Source organism: Xyrauchen texanus, chromosome 8 (genome assembly GCF_025860055.1).
Source record: "Xyrauchen texanus isolate HMW12.3.18 chromosome 8, RBS_HiC_50CHRs, whole genome shotgun sequence".
Classification (NCBI taxonomy): Eukaryota; Metazoa; Chordata; class Actinopteri; order Cypriniformes; family Catostomidae; genus Xyrauchen; species Xyrauchen texanus.
The window spans coordinates 43,501,900-43,521,781 of record NC_068283.1 but is presented as its reverse complement, the minus strand read 5'-3'; the positions used below and the strand labels follow the sequence as shown (position 1 = coordinate 43,521,781).

Genomic DNA, 19,882 nt, shown 5'->3' with positions numbered 1-19,882 from the left:
TAGATTTAACATTTAGATTTAACATTTAGATTTATATTTAATATTTAGATATAACATTTATATTTATATTTATATTTAACATTTAGATTTATATTTAACATTTAGATATAACATTTATATTTATATTTATATTTAACATTTATATTTATATTTAGCATTTATATTTATATTTAACATTTATATTTAACATTTAACATTTAAGTGTAGCATTTAATATTTAGATTTAACTATTTAAAATATCTCTATGTTAACAAATATTGTTGTAAATGTGCTAAAAAGTGACCGTCAAAAATTCATACCAGATTTTTAAACATTGTTTGAAGCTAAATGTGACAAAATGTTGCTGTTATTTTCAGCGTGAGCCACTTTACAAACGGCACCCCATAGGTTCTTCGCTGATTGTTTTATGTCTTTTGTTGTTGCCGGCTGCCTTTGATGTCCTCTTCCGTTTATTTGTTTTTTCATCTGAGCTATCCAATACTGCGGTCGCCCAGTTGTTAAAATGTTTATGTTCACCATAAATATTACAATTTACTTCCGGAAAATCAAAATAGTCTGTCATTTTTTTTCCTCTTGAAGTTGAAGTGGATTTGTCGCTGTCACTTCTTGTTATGAATTGTATCCTATTTTCCGTTATTACAGTTGACTACGCGAAGTGATATGGAACTGTAATGCGGTCAAGACCTGCCTGGAACTACTTTAGCCGTGCGTTTCCCTGAAAATAATTGCACAACTTAGAACGTTCTCAACCAATCAGAATCAAGCATTCAACAGCCCTGTAGTATAAGTAAGGGTTAATGCACGACGAGGTGTCCATTGTCAGGTTTTAATGGACGACGGCGAGGTGTAAACCGGCCGACGCGCAGCGGAGGAATTGCCTCCGCCGAAGTCCATTAAAACCTGACAATGGACACCTCGGAGGGCATTAACCCGCTTATACCATGGTCACTTGCCAAATAAAACATTTTTAAAATATTAGTTTATATTTTAATTAGGCTAAATCTAGTTTTTACAAATAATAACTTGCCTGACGGTTTATTTAGCAACCAGAGATATTTATAGTCCGCTCAGCTTGTAGAACCCTTCAGGTTCAAAAATGAATTTTTTTTTTCATGAAACACAAAGGTAGGCATAGTTATTTTTTTATTACACATATAACAATTAGTCAAACAACAATCAAACAAAAAAAACAATTAGTTCTGCGCTCCAGCGATTTGCGCTTATAGAGGGCAATAAATTAATCAGATCAAAGAGAGGGTCATTTGCCTACATGCTAGCTTTTTTATTTACAATTAATTTCAACGTTTCCATTTATAGTGCAATTTGAAAAAGTCGGCCAGTCAGACATAGGGGCCTTTGAAGGAGGATCCACAAAAGCTGGGTACTGCCCATGATGGGCACTTGATGCAGACAGTACGTTGCTCCAGCTTCGTCTCTCACGGACTGACGGAGCCCAGTAAGCCCGCAGACTGCTCTCGCATCGATGGCCTGTCACCGACATTATTTGACGGCTCTCCAGTCCAGTCTCTTTGTGTCGTTTCTCCGTTTTATTTACATTTTTTCTTTCTTCAGCAGCATCCCAGTCGTCAAAGTTGTCATATTCTCCATAAATGTTAAAAGAAATAACTAAGTCGCTCATTGTTGTATTAGTAGGCTATGTAATATCTAACTAACCTTAGATGTTTGTTTTGATAGAGCAAATTGTTAACGGATACTTTGACTGCCTGTTGCTATGGTTACTCACAGCTGTTGTAGGCAGCGCATTTATTTATTAATTTCGAATGGTAAACAGGCAGTTTCACCAGAACTACTTTTCTAGGTGTCCTCTATCACTTTTTAACGGACACCCTGCAGCCAATCAGAATCGCGTATTCACCCAGACCATGGTATAAATTTTAATAATTCCTTAAACTTCATCACATTTAGTTTTAATACAAATGAATGTATGAGCCTCATGTGGCCTCATTTTCTCTAAATAATGATCAAATGTGTAAATTAAACTCACAGATTTCCCCCGTCTTGTCCCTGTGTACCTGTTTGGATCAGTTGGTGTTGTTTTAATAAGCGCTGTTTCACTGATGACAGAACTGATACTGAAAACAGGTGAGTGAACAAACTGAACAGAGTAACAGAATACAGTTATTAAACTGAGATTAAATATTTCATGGTAAATAACTTATAAACAGATGTTAATTTATACAATACAATGTTTTCTTTACTGACGGACAGAATATAAATTACTCATATTTTCATCTCAAAGTTATTCTGATTAAATGATCCGTGTCTTTATTTCTATCAGTTAAACTTCATGAAAACAATAATTTGATCATGAATCAGTTTATGCTGATGAAAGATTTGATTCCTCAAACACAGTGAGGAAAATATTGAAATGTGATGAATATATTAATAATATTGTATTTCATCCTCAGTTAATGGTGAGCGTGCAGTCGGAGATCTGAGAATTGTTGTTTTCTCATGTGAAAGTTTCTTGATCTTTTTCCTGCTGATTTTACGTGTATTTGAACCCTGTGAGTATAAACTAACTTTAATAAAGACAATCAGTTGAATTATGTGTATTTATACTTTATAGATGTTTTGTTGTTTATTTTAAAGTAACAATATCTGAAAAACATGATCAGTCCAGCAGAAGCTTAAAATAAAGTTCTTCACTGCAGAGAGTTGATAGTGAAATCTAATATCATGTATCTCAGTCTCACACGTGTGTGTGTGTGTGTGTGTGTGTGTGTGTGTCTGTTTGTGTGTGTCTGTGAGTGAGTGTGTGTGTGTGTCTGTTTGTGTGTGTCTGTGTGTGTGAGTGTGTGTGTGTGTGTCTGTTTGTGTGTGTCTGTGTGTCTGTCTGTTTGTGTTTGTGTGTGTCTGTTTGTGTTAGTGTGTGTGTGTGTCTGTTTGTGTGTGTCTGTGTGTGTGTGTGTGAGTGTGTCTGTTTGTGTGTGTCTGTTTGTGTGTGTGTGTGTGTGTCTGTTTGTGTGTGTCTGTGTGTGTGAGTGTGTGTGTGTGTGTCTGTTTGTGTGTGTCTGTGTGTGTGAGTGTGTGTGTGTGTGTCTGTTTGTGTGTGTCTGTGTGTCTGTCTGTTTGTGTTTGTGTGTGTCTGTTTGTGTGAGTGTGTGTGTGTGTCTGTTTGTGTGTGTTTGTGTGTGTCTGTTTGTGTGAGTGTGTGTGTGTGTGTGTGTCTGTTTGTGTGAGTGTGTGTGTGAGTGTGTGTGTGTGTGTCTGTTTGTGTGTGTGTGTGTGTGTGTGTCTGTTTGTGTGTGTGTGTGTGTGTGTGTCTGTTTTTGTGAGTGTGTGTCTGTTTGTGTGTGTCTGTTTGTGTGGGTGTGTGTGTGTGTGTGGGCTTGTTTATGTGGTTTATGAGAAACAATTTTTAGGTTACAAATTAGTAATTACAAGGGTATTATGCTATAAATGTGGTTTATGAGGACATTTCTATTGTCCCCATAATTCAAATCGCTTAAAAATCATACTAAACAATGTTTTATTGAAAATGTAAAAATGCAGAAAGTTTTTTGTGAGGGTTAGGTTTAGGGGTAGGGTTAGGTTTAGGGTATAGAATCTATAGTTTGTACAGAATAAAAATCATTATGTCTATGGAGAGTCCTCATAAGGATAGCTGCACCAACATGTGTGTGTGTGTGTGTGTGTGACTGTTTGTGTGAGAGTGTGTGAGTGTGTGTGTGAGTGAGTTTGTGTGTGAGTGTGTGTGTGTTTGTGTGTGTGTGTGTTAATTTGCTGTTTGACTGACAGTGAATGTTTAATAACTGAGAGACTCATAAACTCTTGATCTGATGAGTTTTATTCATGAAGAGCCGCTCACAGTCGACAACAGTGAAGTTTATAGAGAGAACATCACATTATATTACACATTTAAACCCAAAATATAACATGACACTTATAAAAGTATGTCTGTAAAAGTGTTATTTATTGTGTTCTTTAAGGAAATATTTGCGTTATTTGTCAGACATAATTCAACTGTTTTTATGGTTATCAATAAGAAACACTTCCACATGTTCAGTTGGATTTAAAGCCGATATTTAAAGGTGTCTGTGATATATCTGTGATCATCTGATGTATCTGATCTGTAACTGAGACTGATCGATCTCTAAATAATACACCAAATATATTTTTTCACACAGGGATCAAATCCTGTCTGCAGTCATGTCAGGTTAGTATCACGTTACTTTAAGCTTTACAGGTAACACTTTATAATACTGTATCTTACTTAATGCATAACTAATAAGGAATTATAGGTGGTGGCGTAGTGGCTAAAGCACAGGGCTGTTAATCAGAAGGTCACTGGTTTGATCCCCACAGCCACCACCATTGTGTCCTTGAGCAAGGCTATTAACTCCAGGTTGCTCCGGGGGGGATTGTCCCTGTAATAAGTGCACTGTAAGTCACTTTGGATAAAAGCGTCTGCCAAATGCATAAATGTAAATGTAATCAGTATGTAATAGCATTTTATAGTTGTGTTAAGTAACGATTAGATAATCAATATCTATTGAATTCAGTCATGCCTCCTGATTAACTACTTTTAATGATCTACTAATTCAGCAACAGGAGAAATAACTATTGAGTAACTACTAATGAACAGTCGATTAATTACAATTACAATAATATCATAACAATTAGCCATTACAATATTCAGGTTGTGGCCCTTCCTTAATTCTAATGTTATTATTACTATGGAAATGTAATACGCATTTCGTGGAATTACTACACTCCCAAAATGAGTCATTCCAGCGAATTTAGTAGTTTTGGCCTGTATGGTCAATTGCTTTGTGAGTGTGGTCTGTAACCAGAAATCAACAACGGAATGGAGCCCCATCCCCACTAGAAGTGACTAGTCAACTCTAAAGTGAAAATACAGGTACTACGCCACCACCACTCAACATGTGATTACTTAACACATCTTCCTTCGTAGTTAATAGTAGTGACTGTTAATGAAGAATGACCTATTAGTTCTGCAGTAATTCCTTATTAGTTATGCATTAAGTAAGATACAGTATTCTAAAGTGTTACCGATTTACAATTGACTTGCAATATCAGGAGAATATTTCACTTATTAAAAGTTAAATTAGTAATTTTCTGTTTATTAAGTTTATTCAATAACACAGAATAACAAATAGAGGGGTGAGATTCCAACTGGTCATGTGAAACTCCTTTTACTAGACCATTGATATGAATGAGTCTGAGTCACCTTTAATATCCGTCCAAAAGCATAAAGATGTTTTTCTCATCTTAAACACAGAATGCAGCAAGAGCAAGAACTAATCGAACTCAAGACGCCAGATCAAACCAGAACGAGAACCAAAGTTCTCAAGTGAGTATTTTATAAATAAAGTTTAATTAAGTTTATCAACAGTTTTATTGACTTTAGGGAATAATTCACCCAAAAGTGAAAATTCTCTCATTTACTCACCATATGACTTTCTGTCTTCTGTGAAAAAGCATAAAAGTACTCCATAAGACTCCAGAAGTTGAACCCATGTCTTCTGCAGCGATAAAGACCAAAATAAAACTCCTTTTTCACTGGACATCTTGACATCAGCAGTCTCCTTGGTGATCATGATTTCAAGCTCGATTACACTTCCTGCTGCTTGATGCATGCACGTTAGATGGCGACATCGGAAATATAATCGACCTTGAAATCATGATCGTGTCTAGAGATTGCAATGGCAAGATGAACAGTGAAAAATACGTTTTATTTCGGTCTGTTCTCACCTAAAAACCAACTGAAGACATGGGCTTCAGAAGACATGGGTTCAACTTCTGGAGTCTAATAGAGTAATTCTATGCTGCCTTTATGTGCTTTTTGGAGCTTTAAAGTTCAGGACACCATTCACTTGCATTGTATGGATATATTCACCTCATATCTCCATCAAAATATCTTTGTGTTTCACAGAGAAGGATAGTCATATGAGTTTGAGACAACATAATGGTAGAAATCAATGAGAGAATTATAATTTTGGGGTAAATATTTAATTAAGGTTTATACTTAACCTGCAATAAAAGGAAACTTCATGATATTGATCAGTTTCCAATAGCAGAGAGATGTTGTGTAGATCAGTGGTTCTTCATGTCTCCATTATTTGACACAAATATATTCGGTTACGGAGCTTCTAAAGAGCAAATGATTGAAATGAATGATGCTGCATAAAGAGACATTCAGCATGTGCAGTGCTGTGATACTCACAATCACTGATGTAGATACTGAATAAAATACATGATGTGTCTTTCACTCAGAATGCAGCAGGATCTGATGAAACTCCAGTCGCTGGATCAAACCAGAACCAGAACTCAGTAGAAATGAATCCTCTACTACAGACGCAAGATCAGGAGGCTGGACAGAGAAAAGAGACGGAGGAAACTCGGCCTGATTCAGTCGAGACACAAACATAATCAACAATGAGAGAAAACAAATGTGTCAAACACTTGTACATGTTTACTCAAACTCTTATGAGTGCTGACAAACTGAAACTTCAGTGATGTCCTTCAGTTCAAAACATACAGATTATTATTGTTATTGTGAGCATTTTTATATGTTGTTTTTTATGTTTTCTCCTTTTTGAGAAGAGCTGTAAATAAATGCAGACTGTGTTTAAGTAATTGTGTAATAAAACTGCTTGTTTTGCTTGTAAATCAGTTGCTCTGTTTTCATACTTGTGTTAGACATTGTGCTTTGACCATATGAAAATAAATGTGCGGTCCATGTAAATAAACTCTTGTAAAGTCTATTATTATTTTATTATTATTTTTTTTTAAATAAGTACTTGCACTTAAAGGAGTAATAATTACAAGTTCAATAGAAGCTCGACTCGATCGACACAAATAATAATTCAATAATAACTTGTCTCTTGTTTTCTTGGGGGACACAGTGAGGCACTTACACTGGAAATGAACTAATTTTCTAAAAGCACTTTCATCAGTTCTTCTGTTAATAGTTGTGTATTATTTGAGTTGTTTAATCATTGTTTTTACAGCATTATTTCACAATGGCAATGAAGTTAAACTGGATCTGACTTTACACAGAAAAGGTTACTGAGATGATTTTATCACACTTAAAACATGTACACACACATATTATTTATGTCTTGTGGATATCAGATTTTTCAGTCTGTTTTTACATAATATAATAAATATTTCTATGCTTTGTGTTTGAACAGATGCTTTTGATTTCCAGTGGTGCTGAAATGCTGCAGTTGCCGTGAGCGTTTCATCATAATTATAATCTTTTTATTTCAGTATGAATCCTCTTACCAGTTATATCAAGTCAAGTCAACCTTTATTTATAGAGCACATTTAAAAACAACATAAGCTTTATAAATTAATCAAATAAATACACAAATACCGAATTATATACAAAAATAAATAATAATAATAAATAGATACAATTCAAATCAAGTGTTGACCAAATTTAACCTATAAAAATTCCTCTTCGAATGCAAAAGAATATAAATATGTTTTCAAATATAAAAATGGCTATAGATGAAGCTGACCTCACATGGTAAGGGAGACTATTCCAGAATCTATAACGACAACGAACATTCAAAAGAAGTTGATGAGAAGACCTGAGTGCTCTGGTGGGGGAGTAAGGGACGATTTCTTTGGGACAGGTCTTTGCTGGAAAGAAAATGTTTAGCGATAGATCTCAGGTGGAAAAAGTTCCCTTGACAACGGCACTAATTTTCTGATTATAAAGTAATGATGAATCTAAAATCACTCTAAGACTCTTCACATGATCATGTACATTCATGACAGAGGACCAAACTGGGCAACCAGGCCAGGAAAGAGGACATGGAGGGACCTAAAATCAGAACTTCAGTTTTGCTTTCGTTTAATTGTAAAAAACTATTTGCCAGCTAATGTTTAATATCTTTGAAGCAATTTAGGATATTATCAAATGAACACTTCTTGTCTAAGCTCACTGGTGAGTCAAATTGGGAATCGTCAACATAAGTGACAGGATATGCTGAACTTATGGGAAATAGAGTATAGACAAGTCAAATAATGAAGGGTGCTTGTGAAAAAGAAGTGTGCTTAATTGTATTGAAAGTGAACTTTTTATGTACTTAAAATATTAAAAGTATAATTATTAAAAAGTGTACTTGCATATAATATAATATAATTAAAATTAAAGGCCACTTAATTATACTTAATTACAATACACTTTAATGACAATATTTCGTAACACACTTAATTGTTCTTTTAAAAACATAATTTTATAATAATGTTGAATTTAGTTCTACTTAAAGAAAGTACACTTTCATGACAATATTTTTAAACAGACTTATGTGCAAAAATGCACTTCATAATAATGTCTACTTTGGTTATAAACTATTTTAAATCATTATGTTTTTGTAGTACTTCACTAAGTACACATATATTGAAATATTGATTAATATACTAATTTAATACACATGTAAAAAAAGTGATTATAATGACAACCTCTGTGAGTCTGTGGACTAGAATTACATTCAATACATTTTAAATGTTTTTACTTTGAATAAGTATTCACTATAGCCTATAGAAAGTGAAAGTAAAAAACAAAGTTTGTGGGGAATAATAGCCATTTTCCATAGTTTTGAGGCATAAGCAATTAGGAAACACTACCCAGAAACAAACATTGTGTTACATAGTGTAACTTAAATATACTTGCTTACAGAATACTCTAGTACAGGTTGGTTAAAATTGTATTGTATTGAGACAGAAACTTTGATATAATAAATAAGTTAAGGTATTAAACTTTGAATGTGCTTAATTTGAATTATTGTTGAGAATATCATCTCTGGCTCCTGCCATACAAAATCATCTACAAGAGTGTCAGTACAGTGTTTTTTACATGGAGTTTCATTTATGAGAGTGGAGTATGCTACAGTACAAGTAGTAATAGTAATGTGCTGTATATCTGTAAACAAAATAATTAAATAAACAAAATAATAAAGCACACAGCATAGCTGATTGATGTGTAGATTATTTTAATGATCTCAGTACTTACATGTGCTATAATACACACTTATTCATTTATTGGTTACATTGAGTATATACAGCACAATTTTACAAAGGATTGTTATAACATTTCTATTCAGTCAAAGAAACCATTTATCTTCAAGCTTAACGTCAACTCTTCATTTTCAAGAAAATCATGTTTCTGATGGTGTAAATCTAGTTTCTATGGTATTCTCACCCAATTCATCTATACTGTACAGACCCTTCAGTCCCTTTCTACATTATTTGGGAGAGGTATGACAAATGTGCTGTCCTGTAATTTGACCATTACACATTTTCTTTTAAATGAGTCAGTGTTCACAGCATACACATAACTGTTTTCAGACACCTCATACACAAACTTAGAAGAGATATTCAATTGAATGTCCCTACACAATGCTCTTCTTGACTTTTCAAGATTCTGCACGACTACACAGCATTTTTTTCCAACATCAATGTCTGAAGCACTGGTGACAGTTTCATAAGAAACTAAGCTCAAGACTTTACACAATGTGCCATCTTTTAATTCTGCAATAGAATTATTTCTTTTCTTTAATCTGGTGTTATCTTCTGCATGATACAGTGTCTCACCGATTAGGAAACGAGTGTAGGATGTACAGTTACACACTATACCACCATTCAGTTCTTCGATGGCAAAGACGTGTGATGCACTTACAGTGTCAGAATGAGGACCAAACACAGTGACATTTCCAGTCAGATTTTTGGCTTTACTACTCATGGAATTACTATTTTGAAGTTGGGAGAAGAGGTCTTTTACTGTATCGTCTGTGTTGACTAAACATTTTTCCACCCTTTTTCACAGACTCTTCCACTTAAGGAATGTCTTCACAATTTGCACAGGGACATGAGTAGTCCCATTGAAGTACTTTAATAAAGTACCATTGAAAGATTCAAATGAAAACGTTGATGTTGCCCACAAAGGACCCCAGTTCTTAACACTGTCTGCAAGGTGTGTCAACAGGTGTACATTGAATGACACATTCTTAATACCATACAGCACCTCAAACTGAATCACAAACTTCTTCAGTGCTATTTCCGCTACACTGACTTCACAGCGTTTGAACTGCTGTTGAAGAAGTATATGCAAAGCAAAAACTAAAAGAAACAGGTGGTCCCAATACTTCTTCTTTAGAACACCATTTAGTATTAGCAAAGAATAGAAAAGAAGAAATGACCTCCATTCTGAGGCTTCCCAGTATTTCCTGTCTTGTATTGACCTGGGTGTTCTTGTTATCTCTACTGGAGGTTTTATAGCCAGCAGTTTTTGGTCAATTATGTCAGCTTTCGTGCCTATGTACCACTCTTCGTTGTGATTGTTGGAGTCAAGCCACAGAGTTGCCAGTTGTCGAGTGACACCAAGACAAACACTGTGCTGATATTCTGGGACAAAACCATTAATTATCTGAAACTTTTGTAATCTCATCAATTCCGTTGGGCCTTTTACACCCTTGACCGGCAGTTGTACTGTAGCTGCCATAGCATGGTCATAATGTTCTGTTTCAGATCGGAGAAGAGGCTCTGGTCTTCTATATGGATAAGGACCTCCACCTATGTGATAGCAGAAATCACACCCATATTGTCCATTGAATTGTTTCGTGTTTCTTAGGAGTGGGCGGGCAACTGAGTCAGAGCTACATATTAGTGCATACACCTTGGAAATATGTTCTACATTTTGTGAGTCTTTCCAGATTAACCCTTCCCTCTCAAGAGAACACAGCTCATTCACAAAAGGGCTTAGCAGAGCAGACATGACTGGTTTCTTTTCACCAAACCAAATACACGGCACACAGATGTTGTTTTTTCTGTCTGCTGGCCGTAGTTCTATGACCTGACATTGAATGGGCCACACCTGGTAATTTGAGCTTCTGAAAATGGGAATTCCATCACAATTCCACAGTAAACTTATGTCACAATCACCTAATTGGCCATTTTCTCTCAATTTTCTATATTCCGCTCCACACTGTATGTCATTTAGTACCTCTTTCTCAGCTGTAGTGTGCCTTGACAAAGTTCAACTTGGATTTTCGAGAATGTCTTTGAGCTGTGATGACAAGCTCAATACTAGAAAAAAAGAGCCATTTTTCAGATTAGCATCTGCATCAAATGCTGCCTTACAGACAGCACAATGCATTGGGCTTTTCTCTCTTGTTCCTAAGTAGTTACAACATGACACACAGTAAAATGACACATGACACTTTGGTAAGAGATGATCCAGGATACAGCAACTCATCACCGTTATACGGCTCCTAAAAAGGACATGCACAGAGAATTGTACGTTATTTTTCCATGTTTATATTAATATGCATTAGATTAGTCAATACTTATTTTTAGGTAAATGATTTCATGAAAGAAATATCAGTATATATATATATATATATATGTGTGTGTGTGTGTGTGTGTGTTATTTTTTTTCTTGCTTAACATTTTTAATGCTTATTTTGATTTTTGAACATGCTGTTGGGCAGACTTTCCCTGGTAATCCAGAGTTCTCGCGAGAGCACAATTTGAATTTGCTCAGCGAGTTACTCTGGCGTCGAGTAATGATGCTCATTAAATATGCCCTTGTATCCACAATCACATCGGGTTATCTGATATAGGTGGGCCAGAGATGACGACAGCGCTGTGACGTCGAAGTCATTAGTAAACATTGCAAGATGGCTATGGATGAACACCAGTTGTTTGAAACGGCTTTGGCCGCTACAATTAAAGATTTAGACCTTTTATCTAAAAGAGGAACAGAAGACGGCGCTCAAATCATTCCTTTGCAAGAAGGGCGTTTTTGCTGTTTTGCCGACCGGATACGGTAAGAGTCTAAAGTTAGCCCTGCTGGTAGCTAAGCGCTAGCTTGTTGTGATTGGTCGTAGTGTTATCCAATTGCGTGCAGCGAGATTTTCAAATGCATGCCTGGTGTCGCCCCTCGAGCTGGCCGATTTTCATTAGTCAACGCCAGACCATTAATCTTTTCAGATTTATGGTCTGGATTTCCAGGCTAGGGCAGACTGGTTTGTTGATTTGAAATATAGTTACAGCAATTATGGATTTTTTCATCCAGTACCTTAAAATAGCCAATAAGACATTCTCACTATCTGATTTAGAGTGGAGAGTTTTTTTTATTGTTTTTTTTTTTTTTACAGTGAATCCATAATCCATGCATTTACCTGTGATTTGCTGCTTTGAGACTCTACAACTCTATCTGGTAGTCTCTGGGTGGCATCAGATAGGGTCTCATCATAGTTAAGCTCAGTTAAGGTTGTCTGTATGATAAATAACAAATAAAACAAATGTCTGTTATATATTTTGCATTAAAATTAAAACACCTAGGAAATACTAAGCATAATCTACAAGACCACAGCAGCTTTCAATGATATCAATGTAGTGTGAATTGATGCACAACTTTAAAAAAGTGATGTGATGTGTATTTGTGTCATTGTAAACCAATGTGTCCATCACATGTGTGTAACATTACCTGTGATTTGTTACTTTCCAAAGGCTCGGGCTGCTCCTGGATAGGATCAGTCTCGGAGAAATTGTCCTCATAACGTGCATCATGTAATGTTGTCTGTATGATTGTATATATGGAAAAGTATATAAAATGTAATTAATGGTGGTGTCCACCCTGATAATATATGCTTGTTTCTCTCTCCTGTGGTCTTCTGCACAGGGTAAAAATCCAAGCAAAAAAATTATAGTAAATTGCTACTGACGGTAACACATCTAACTTCACAAAGCTAAACTAAAGATCCATTTTGTAAAGACAATGAATGCAAGAACTCATTCCAAACCATTCTATGGATTTTTAAAATTGGAAGCATACTCACCTGTAGCACTGGCTTTCTACATGAGGTAAGGGTAGCCTCATTGTTAAGTGACTGATTTATGACCTCAGACAAAAAAAAAAAAATAACATTATTACATTATAACATCATTGATTTAGTTATAAATTATTAAATTTATAAGTTAAATTTAAAACTGTTGTGTGTTTATGTGCGTGAATGTGTGTTTATAAAATCATTTTATTGTATTTTATAATTTAAAGTAACAGTTGCATTGTACTAATTGCTTAAAAATGTTTATGAAACAATAATAACATCAAAAGTGGGCATATAAAAAAAGAGAGACAAATTCTTACCTTTGACTGTGTGCAGAAAAGGTCTGGACATATGTTCTGTTTTTCTAAGAAATGTTTATAGGTCGTTCTATTTGAAACCTGTCATATTAAATGAGATATGTGTCAGAGTTACAGTATATCCTACCTCCTTAAATATTAACTAATAATTTAGCCTTCTAATGGTAACAATAATAGAACTAAAAAATAACAACTTCATAATCATTTCCATCAACAACATCAATAATAATAATAATAATAATAATAACAATTAATTACCTTATTTTTCCTATACTTGCTTTGCCTTGGTTCAGGATCATCTTGACTTTTTTTTTTATTTAATTTTTTTTAAAATTATTTTTATTTATTTCAACAAAAAAAATATACAAAGATTTGTACATGAATATACACTTCTCAACCAATAGAAGTTAACAAACATAAGAAAATGAAAATAAATAAAAAATAATCTCTTTTATAAAGTGTTCAAAGCTTGGCTTAGCTTTTAGTCCATTTTTTCACATGAATGTGATATTTTCCTAGTAAAATAAAAAGTTGTATAAGGAAGCACATCGTACTTTTGGAATCAACATTTTCCTGCACAAAAAAAAATACTACATCATACAGATTAATTTGTAAACATGTTTCAAACAACCTAGAAACGAAATTTGAAACATCCAACCAAAACATTTTTGAATATATACAATCAAAAAAAGATGCATTACAGATTCTTTGGCATTACCACAAAATTCACATTTTAAAACGTTCATGAAGTAACTCTTTGACAGGGTAAATTCTGTGTACAATTTTATATGATACCTCTCTAATTTTATTATTAATAAAAAACTTATTTGTTATAGACCATACTCTTTTCCAGTTAATATTTACAAATTTAGTAGGCCAAAACCCAATTGAACAAGGCAAATAGTTTGTTTTTAAAGTATTTCTAATATATTTGTTACTGCATTTATCTATTAATATATTAATATCCCCAATAAATATTGCATCACTACAAAAACTGGTTTGACGATCAACATTTATAGGATAAAATCCAGGATTTTGTAATAGTGAAACAACTCTACCAGGGATTGCATCTAAAATAATAGCGTATTCTTTTGGCCTCACAGGAAACAAACATTTATTGAGAAATTCAGAATATGTTAAAAGTAAACCTTGTTCATTAAGCAACTGATTAACAGTAAGAATGCCATTGTCGTACCATGTCTGATTAAATATTGATTTTTATTTGTACAAGATATCTTTATTATTCCATATTAAATACCGATCGCGGTGAAAAGTTGTGTTTGTAGATTAATTGCCAAGCCAGCAGTGCCTGCTTATGAAAGTTTGCCAGTTTAACAGGGATTTTTTCAACTGAGAAATTACATTTTAAAAGAAAATGAATGCCACCAAAAGAGTTAAATATGTAATTTGGGAAAACATTCCATACACTATCCTTATTTTTAATAAATTCGATTATCCATTTTATCTTACACACATTATTAAGATCTGTAAAATGTAAAACTTCAAGGCCCCCAAAGTCTCTATTATTATTTATAATATCTTTCCGTAAATAGTGTATTTTCTTCCTCCATATAAAATCATAAAGAATATTATCTAATTCCTTGAGAACATTATTTGGAACATCTGCTGACATGGATATATAAACAGACCTTGAGATCCCTTCTGCTTTTGAAAGTAGAACACGTCCATTTAGGGACAGATCTCTCATAAGCCACATATTGAATCTGTTTTTAATTTTCTCAATAATAGGCTCAAAATGTAACCGGCTTATTTGTTTCAAATCTTTACACACCATTATCCCAAGGTATGTGGTATTATCTTTAATTGGTATCCCACAAACTTCTTTCAGCACACAATCTTTAAGAGAGAATAAAGTGGACTTATTCTTATTCATCTTTAATCCAGAGATTCCAGAAAATGTTCCAATACATTTAACAACTTCATCCAATTCGTCACTATTTTTGACAAAAATTGTGGTATCATCCGCTAATTGGCTGAGTTTAATCTCTTTTCCAAACAATGAAATTCCTTGAAAACTTGCTTTCTTGATATGAACAGCCATGACCTGAGTAACCAATGTGAAGAGAAAAGGTGATATAGGACATCCTTGTCTTATCCCACGGCCCATATCAAATCTCTGACAGGTACCGTGAGATAACTGGACTGAACTATTCGAACCATTATAAAGCTGCACGAATTGCTTTTTGAAAGAAATTACCAAAACCAAAGAATTCAATAACTTTTAACATAAATGAATGTTCAACAGTGTCAAACGCTTTATAGAAATCAATAAATAATATAAAAGAATCATCAGGGATAAGGTGTCTATAATCAATTAAATCTAAAATGAGTCTAATATTATTTCCAATGTAGCGGCCTTTCAAAAAACCTGACTGCTCTTCATCAATTATTGTAATAAGATTTTTCTTAAATCTTTTTGCAAAAATTAAAGAAAATATTTTAGTATCATTATTTAACAAACTAATTGGTCTCCAATTTTCTAAGAATAATCTATCTTTGTTAGGCTTGGGTATAAATGTAATTACCCCTTGTTTTAGTGATGCGGGCATTTCTCCCAAATCTACTGCTTCCTTAAAAACAGCAAGTAAAAAGGGTGCAAGGTCATTACAAAAAAGTTTATAAAACTCCCCTGTCAAGCCATCATTCCCAGGAGATTTATTTTCTTTAAGACTATTTATACTATTTGTTATTTCCTCACTATTCAATTCTTTATCACATGAATTTTTATAATCTGATGTAATCTTGTTAATACTGGTTGATAAATTACTAAGAAAACAATCTGCATCATTTAGTTGACAATTTGAACTATACAATTTACTATAAAATTGATTAACAAAACAAGAAATATCCTTGGGATTATCATTAGTAAGTCCATTTATTATTAATTTGTTTACAGAAGTTATTTCTCCATTTCTTTTTTCTAAACCAAAAAAATGTTTAGTATTTTTTTCTCCTGCTTCCATCCATTTTTGTCTAGACCTAACAAACGCACCCCTCGCTTTCTCTTCATAAATATCATCCAGATCATTCTGCAGTGTAGCAAGCTTTAATAAGTCAGTGCTTGACATATTTTTGTTATTTTTACAAGTGAGGGATATTATTTCATTAATTATTTTGTTTTCATTTAAATTTTTCTTTTTTTTTAAATGGATTTTCCATACGCTATTGCAAATTTCCTTATTTCAAATTTAGTTTGTTCCCATAAATTCCCATAAGTTTGAATCAAAGAAGCTTGTTGCCAATTTTTAACAATTAAATTCTTAATTTGGTCACAAAAATCATTATGTTTCAATAGACTATTATTTAACTTCCAATATCCACGTTTAACTCTACTTGATTGAGAACTTACCACATTAATTTGAATAGATATGCCTTTGTGATCTGTTAAAACTGATGGTTCAATAGTAACAAATTCAACTCTCTCTTTTATAAGTTCTGAAATGAGCCAAAAATCAATACGCGATTGTTGAGATCTGTCCCTATTACTCCATGTATACAAAAGTGACTGTGGATTTTTATACCTCCATATGTCAGTTATGTTCAGTCGTAAACAAACATCGCTTAATTCACTTGCCATATTGTCAATTCTAGGTGGTAATCGATCTTGTCTTCCATCAAACACTGTATTAAAATCACCTCCCCAAATTACTTCAGCTGAGGGGAATTTTGAATGTAAATGATTAATATGGCCTTCAATATCTAGAAAGATGAACTCATTTGTTTTTTTATTATTGGTGGCATATACATTTATAATAATAATTTTAGTTTGGTTTATATCAATAAGTAGCGCAATCCAATGACCTTGATCATCTGTTTTGTGACTTATAACCTTCCCTGAAAACCTGTCCTTTAAAATAGCGACACCTGCTGTCCTATTTGAGGCACCAAAAGAAAACCAAATGTCACAACCCCACTGATTCTTCCAAAAAAGCACATCATCTTGGCAGGCATGAGTTTCTTGAATAAAACAAAAATCTGCTTCTTTACCTTTACAAAACAAAAAAAGAGCTTTTCTCTGAGCCGAGTCCCTGTTGTGGCCGGACCATCTCCGGCTCCTCAGAAAAATCCTGAATGAAATCCCGTATTTGCGCCGCTTAAATACCCGTATGTCCGGGGGCGGGACATGCAAATACTGGCTGCCAACTCTCATTGGCCTTTTTTCATAGTACAGAGGTGAATATCGGCGCTCAAGAGAGACCCCTAGTGTCGTTCTCTGACACAACGTAAGAGAGCGACAGAAGGGGAACTTCACATTCCCTGAAAATCCTGATGGCCGAAGCTTCCACTACCACTACAGAAAGTTAATTAATGGAGAAAAAATGTAAGTGGAGCTGCTCACTTATTCAAAAAGAAATGATACTGTCTACAGCTTCTGCTGCAAATTGTTCTCTAGGAAGTCCACAAAACTGGTAACAGAGGATCAACAGGATTGGGTAAATATAGGTGTGCTACTGTTACATTTAAAACTGTAGAAGGGTAAATTCATGCCAGGCAGACATTGATTGGTATGTTGTAAGCAACACAGCTACAACTAATCAAATTGATAAGGGGTGTGTTATATTTATAGTGTGTGAATAATCAAGCATTGACAACATTCAATCATATTGGCGGCACCGAGGGGTCCCCAAATAAAATTCTGCTTAGGGCCCCATAAAGGCTTGGGCCGTCCCTGATTGTAATACAGGCACCGTTATTTGTTTGCTGTAGCTCTGTGTTTATACGCACATAGGCTGTGTGTGTGTGTGTGTGTGTGTGTGTGTGTGTGTGTGTGTGTGTGTGTGTGTGTGTGTGTGTGTGTTTGTGTGCAGGTAAAAGTTTGGAAACATTAAGATTGTTAAATTTCTTTGAAAGAAGTCTTGTAATCTCACAAAGGCTGTATTTATTTGATAATAAATACAGTAAAAACAGCAATGCTGTGAAACAATACACATTTTAATATAATTTCAAATGTAATTTTATTTCTGTGATGTCAAAGCTGAATTTTCAGCATCATTACTCCAGTCTTCAATGGTGTATTTGTTTGTTTTTAATTTCGTTTTTGTTTATTTTACTTGTATTGTTTATTTTATAGATTATACTGTATATATTTCTTTCTATTTGTAGTCTATATATGCTCTATATTTTATGTGTTGGATTGACAATTGTCATGTTCATTGTTTGTAATCTGACTGGCATAATAAAAACATTTAAAACTCCATCTTCAATGTCACATGATCCTTCAGAAAACATATTACATATATAAATATTACTTACCCCAAACCTTTGAATGATTGTGTATCCACACACACAAAAAAGCAGCACAACTGTTTTCAACTGATAATAATAATTAATTATTCTTGAGCAGCAAATCTGCATATTAGAAAGATTTCTGAAGAATCATGTGAAACTGAAGTAATGCTGACAATTCAGCTTTGATCACAGCAATAAATTACAGTTTATTCACTATACTATATATTCATATAGAATACAACTATTTTACATTGGAATAATATTTTACAATATTACTTTTTTTACTGTATTTTTGATCAAATAAATTCAGCCTTGGTGAGCAGAAGAGACTTCTTTCAGAAACATTAAAAAATCATAATGATTTCAAACTTTTGGCTAATATATATATATATATATATATATATATATATATATATATATATATATATAACAATCTTCTTTCACATTGTCTTTATGGGGTATTGTTTGTATAATTTTGAGGAAAATAATTAATTTAATACATTTTGGAGTAAGGCTGTAACATAACAAAATGTGGAAAAAGTGAAGCGCTGTGAATACTTTCCGGATGCTCTGTGTGTGTGTATGTGGAAACTTAATGAATTAAGAATTAAGCCAAAATGATTTTACTTTTGAATTCAATTACTGTGTACTATCAAACATCCATTAACACCTTCATCCATCCATCCATCGTCAACCGCTTATCCTGTGTACAGGGTCGCGGGGGGCTGGAGCCTATCCCAGCTAACATTGGGCGAAAGGCAGGGGACACCCTGGACAGGTCGCCAGTCCATCACAGGGCCACACATAGACAGACATACACTCACACTCACCTCCACATCCACACCTAGGGCAATTATTTATTTATTTATTTTTTTTTTGGAGACACCAATTAACCTAGCCTGCATGTCTTTTGGATGGTGGGAGGAAGCCGGAGTACCCGGAGAGAACCCACGCAGACACGGGGAGAATATGCAAACTCCACACAGAAAGGCTGGGGCAACCAGGGTTTGAACCCACGACCTTCTTGCTGTGAGGCAACAGTGCTAACCGCTGCACCACCATGCCGCCCATTAACACCTTTATCTTTAACTTAATACTGACAAGCCACTATCTGTCTTCAAACCAGAATAACAGACTTGAGGGCAAACAACAAGGCTGTGTGGCATGTAACAAAAATACTTGTATTTGTGAAATTAAATTTAAACAATGCAATCAGTCTTTTGTGTATAATACAGCATGTGGGCATATTTAGTTTTTTTCTGACACTCCTGTCACTCCACTTCTCAGGTCGTCATACATCTCCCAGACACATGGAGACCTCCTGCAGTAGGCCACATAATGTCCAAGAGCATCCTGGGTCTTCTTCTTCTTGTCAATCACTAGAGCATCCTGGTTAAGCCTCCTTTGAAAGTTGTGATTGCCCTTAAAGTAAATCTCTCTCCTTGTAGCATCAGATTGGAGGGAAATTCACACAAAGGAAAT

The 19,882-nt window shown here is 34.2% G+C and overlaps 2 protein-coding genes across 5 annotated transcripts in view; one reads left to right on the top strand and one right to left on the bottom strand.

Annotated features, from left to right (window-relative positions):
- The window catches only part of LOC127647781 (uncharacterized), a 115,413-nt gene that overhangs the window by 31,331 nt on the left and 64,200 nt on the right, over nt 1–19,882 (top strand). The window contains exons 10-14 of one of the 4 annotated variants that reach the window (XM_052132247.1): nt 2,008–2,103; nt 2,430–2,528; nt 4,152–4,180; nt 5,267–5,338; nt 6,262–6,742. In XM_052132247.1, the coding sequence (XP_051988207.1) occupies nt 2,008–2,103; nt 2,430–2,528; nt 4,152–4,180; nt 5,267–5,338; nt 6,262–6,417 (452 nt within the window). In that variant the 3' untranslated portion in view covers nt 6,418–6,742. Of the gene's footprint in view, nt 1–2,007; nt 2,104–2,429; nt 2,529–4,151; nt 4,181–5,266; nt 5,339–6,261; nt 6,743–19,882 lie in introns of those variants that run through there. The other 3 variants (XM_052132249.1, XM_052132250.1, XM_052132248.1) reach the window with 3 other exon arrangements.
- Nucleotides 8,997–13,234, bottom strand: LOC127647783 (uncharacterized). The gene is made up of 5 exons (XM_052132255.1): nt 13,154–13,234; nt 12,843–12,905; nt 12,491–12,583; nt 12,183–12,278; nt 8,997–11,270 (listed from the first exon to the last, which is right to left on the bottom strand). Exon 5 carries the CDS (start codon nt 10,772–10,774, stop codon nt 9,821–9,823), a length of 954 nt encoding a protein of 317 aa, XP_051988215.1. The 5' UTR covers nt 10,775–11,270; nt 12,183–12,278; nt 12,491–12,583; nt 12,843–12,905; nt 13,154–13,234; the 3' UTR covers nt 8,997–9,820.

What these genes read in the sequence shown, in the direction of transcription:
- LOC127647783 (XM_052132255.1), bottom strand. Translation starts at nt 10,774, where the DNA reads ATGTCTGCTCTGCTAAGCCCTTTTGTGAATGAGCTGTGTTCTCTTGAG.